The 996-nt window shown below is 57.7% G+C and overlaps 1 protein-coding gene across 1 annotated transcript in view; it reads left to right on the top strand.

Annotated features, from left to right (window-relative positions):
- The first annotated feature begins 509 nt into the window (after positions 1-509).
- PNMA6F (PNMA family member 6F) overlaps positions 510-996 on the top strand; it is a 2,128-nt gene continuing 1,641 nt past the window's right edge. The window contains 2 exon segments of the mRNA XM_029240831.1: positions 510-983; positions 985-996. The exon segment at positions 985-996 is cut by the window's right edge and continues 1,641 nt beyond it. Of these exon segments, the coding sequence (XP_029096664.1) occupies positions 540-983; positions 985-996 (456 nt within the window). The 5' untranslated portion in view covers positions 510-539.

Raw genomic sequence — 996 nt, forward strand, 5'->3', positions numbered from 1 at the left:
GTCTTTTTTGCTGTGTGCAGGCTTTCTCTAGGTGCAGCGAGCGGGGGCTACTCTTCATTGCGGTGCGCAGGCCTCTCATTACGGTGGCTTCTCTTGTTGCAGAGCACCGGCTCCAGGCATGTGGGCTTCAGTAGTTTTGTCACGTGGACTCAGTAGTTGTGGCTCATGGGTTCTAGAGCGCTGGGTCAGTGGTTGCGGCGTGCGGGGTTAGTTGCTCCGCGGCTTGTGGGATCTTCCGGGACCAGGGATCGAACCTGTGTCCCCTGCACTGGCAGGTGGATTCTTAACCACTGCGCCACCAGGGAAGTCCCTAGCCTTCTATCCTGTAAATAAATGTAATTTATTAAAAAAGTTTCCTAAAGTCAAACAAACCAAACAGGGCCAAGACGTGCTCCAGACTGCTGCTGTGAGGGGCAGTGGGGTGAGCTGTGTGGCACAAGCATGATTCTCTCCTCTTTGCACCCACAGGCCGGTTCCCACATTTCAACAGCCTGTGCACACCTGTTTGATTGCTTCCCCCCACCCTCAGGTCCTCGAAGATGGCGACGGCTCTGGCGGTATTGCGGGACTGGTGCAGGTCGATGGGCGTGAACGCTCAGCGATCTCTGCTCATCCTGGGAATCCCAGATGACTGCAAAGACCAGGAATTCCAGGAGGCTGTGCAGGCTGCCCTGCGTTCCCTGGGCAGGTACCGAGTGCTGGGCAAGGTCTACAGAAAGGAGCTGGGGTCGAGTGTTGCCCTGGTCGAGTTTGCTGAGTGTTTAAATCGAAGCTTGCTCCCCCGCCAAATACCAGGCAAGGGAGGGCCCTGGACTGTGGTCTGCCTGCCCCAGGCCCCTGATGCTGATTCACAGGATAGACCCAATGTCCCTGCGCAGCCCCAGAGACAAGCAGTGGTTGGCAGGGCAGGTGAGGCAGGAACTGCAGGTCACTCAGGAACTGCAGGGGAGGAGGAAGCTGCAGGGGAGGCGGGAGTCGCAGGTGTGGAGGGAGACA

This window comes from Monodon monoceros, unplaced genomic scaffold, assembly GCF_005190385.1.
Source record: "Monodon monoceros isolate NGI ecotype Baffin Bay Population unplaced genomic scaffold, NGI_Narwhal_1 Super_Scaffold_22, whole genome shotgun sequence".
NCBI lineage: Eukaryota > Metazoa > Chordata > Mammalia > Artiodactyla > Monodontidae > Monodon > Monodon monoceros.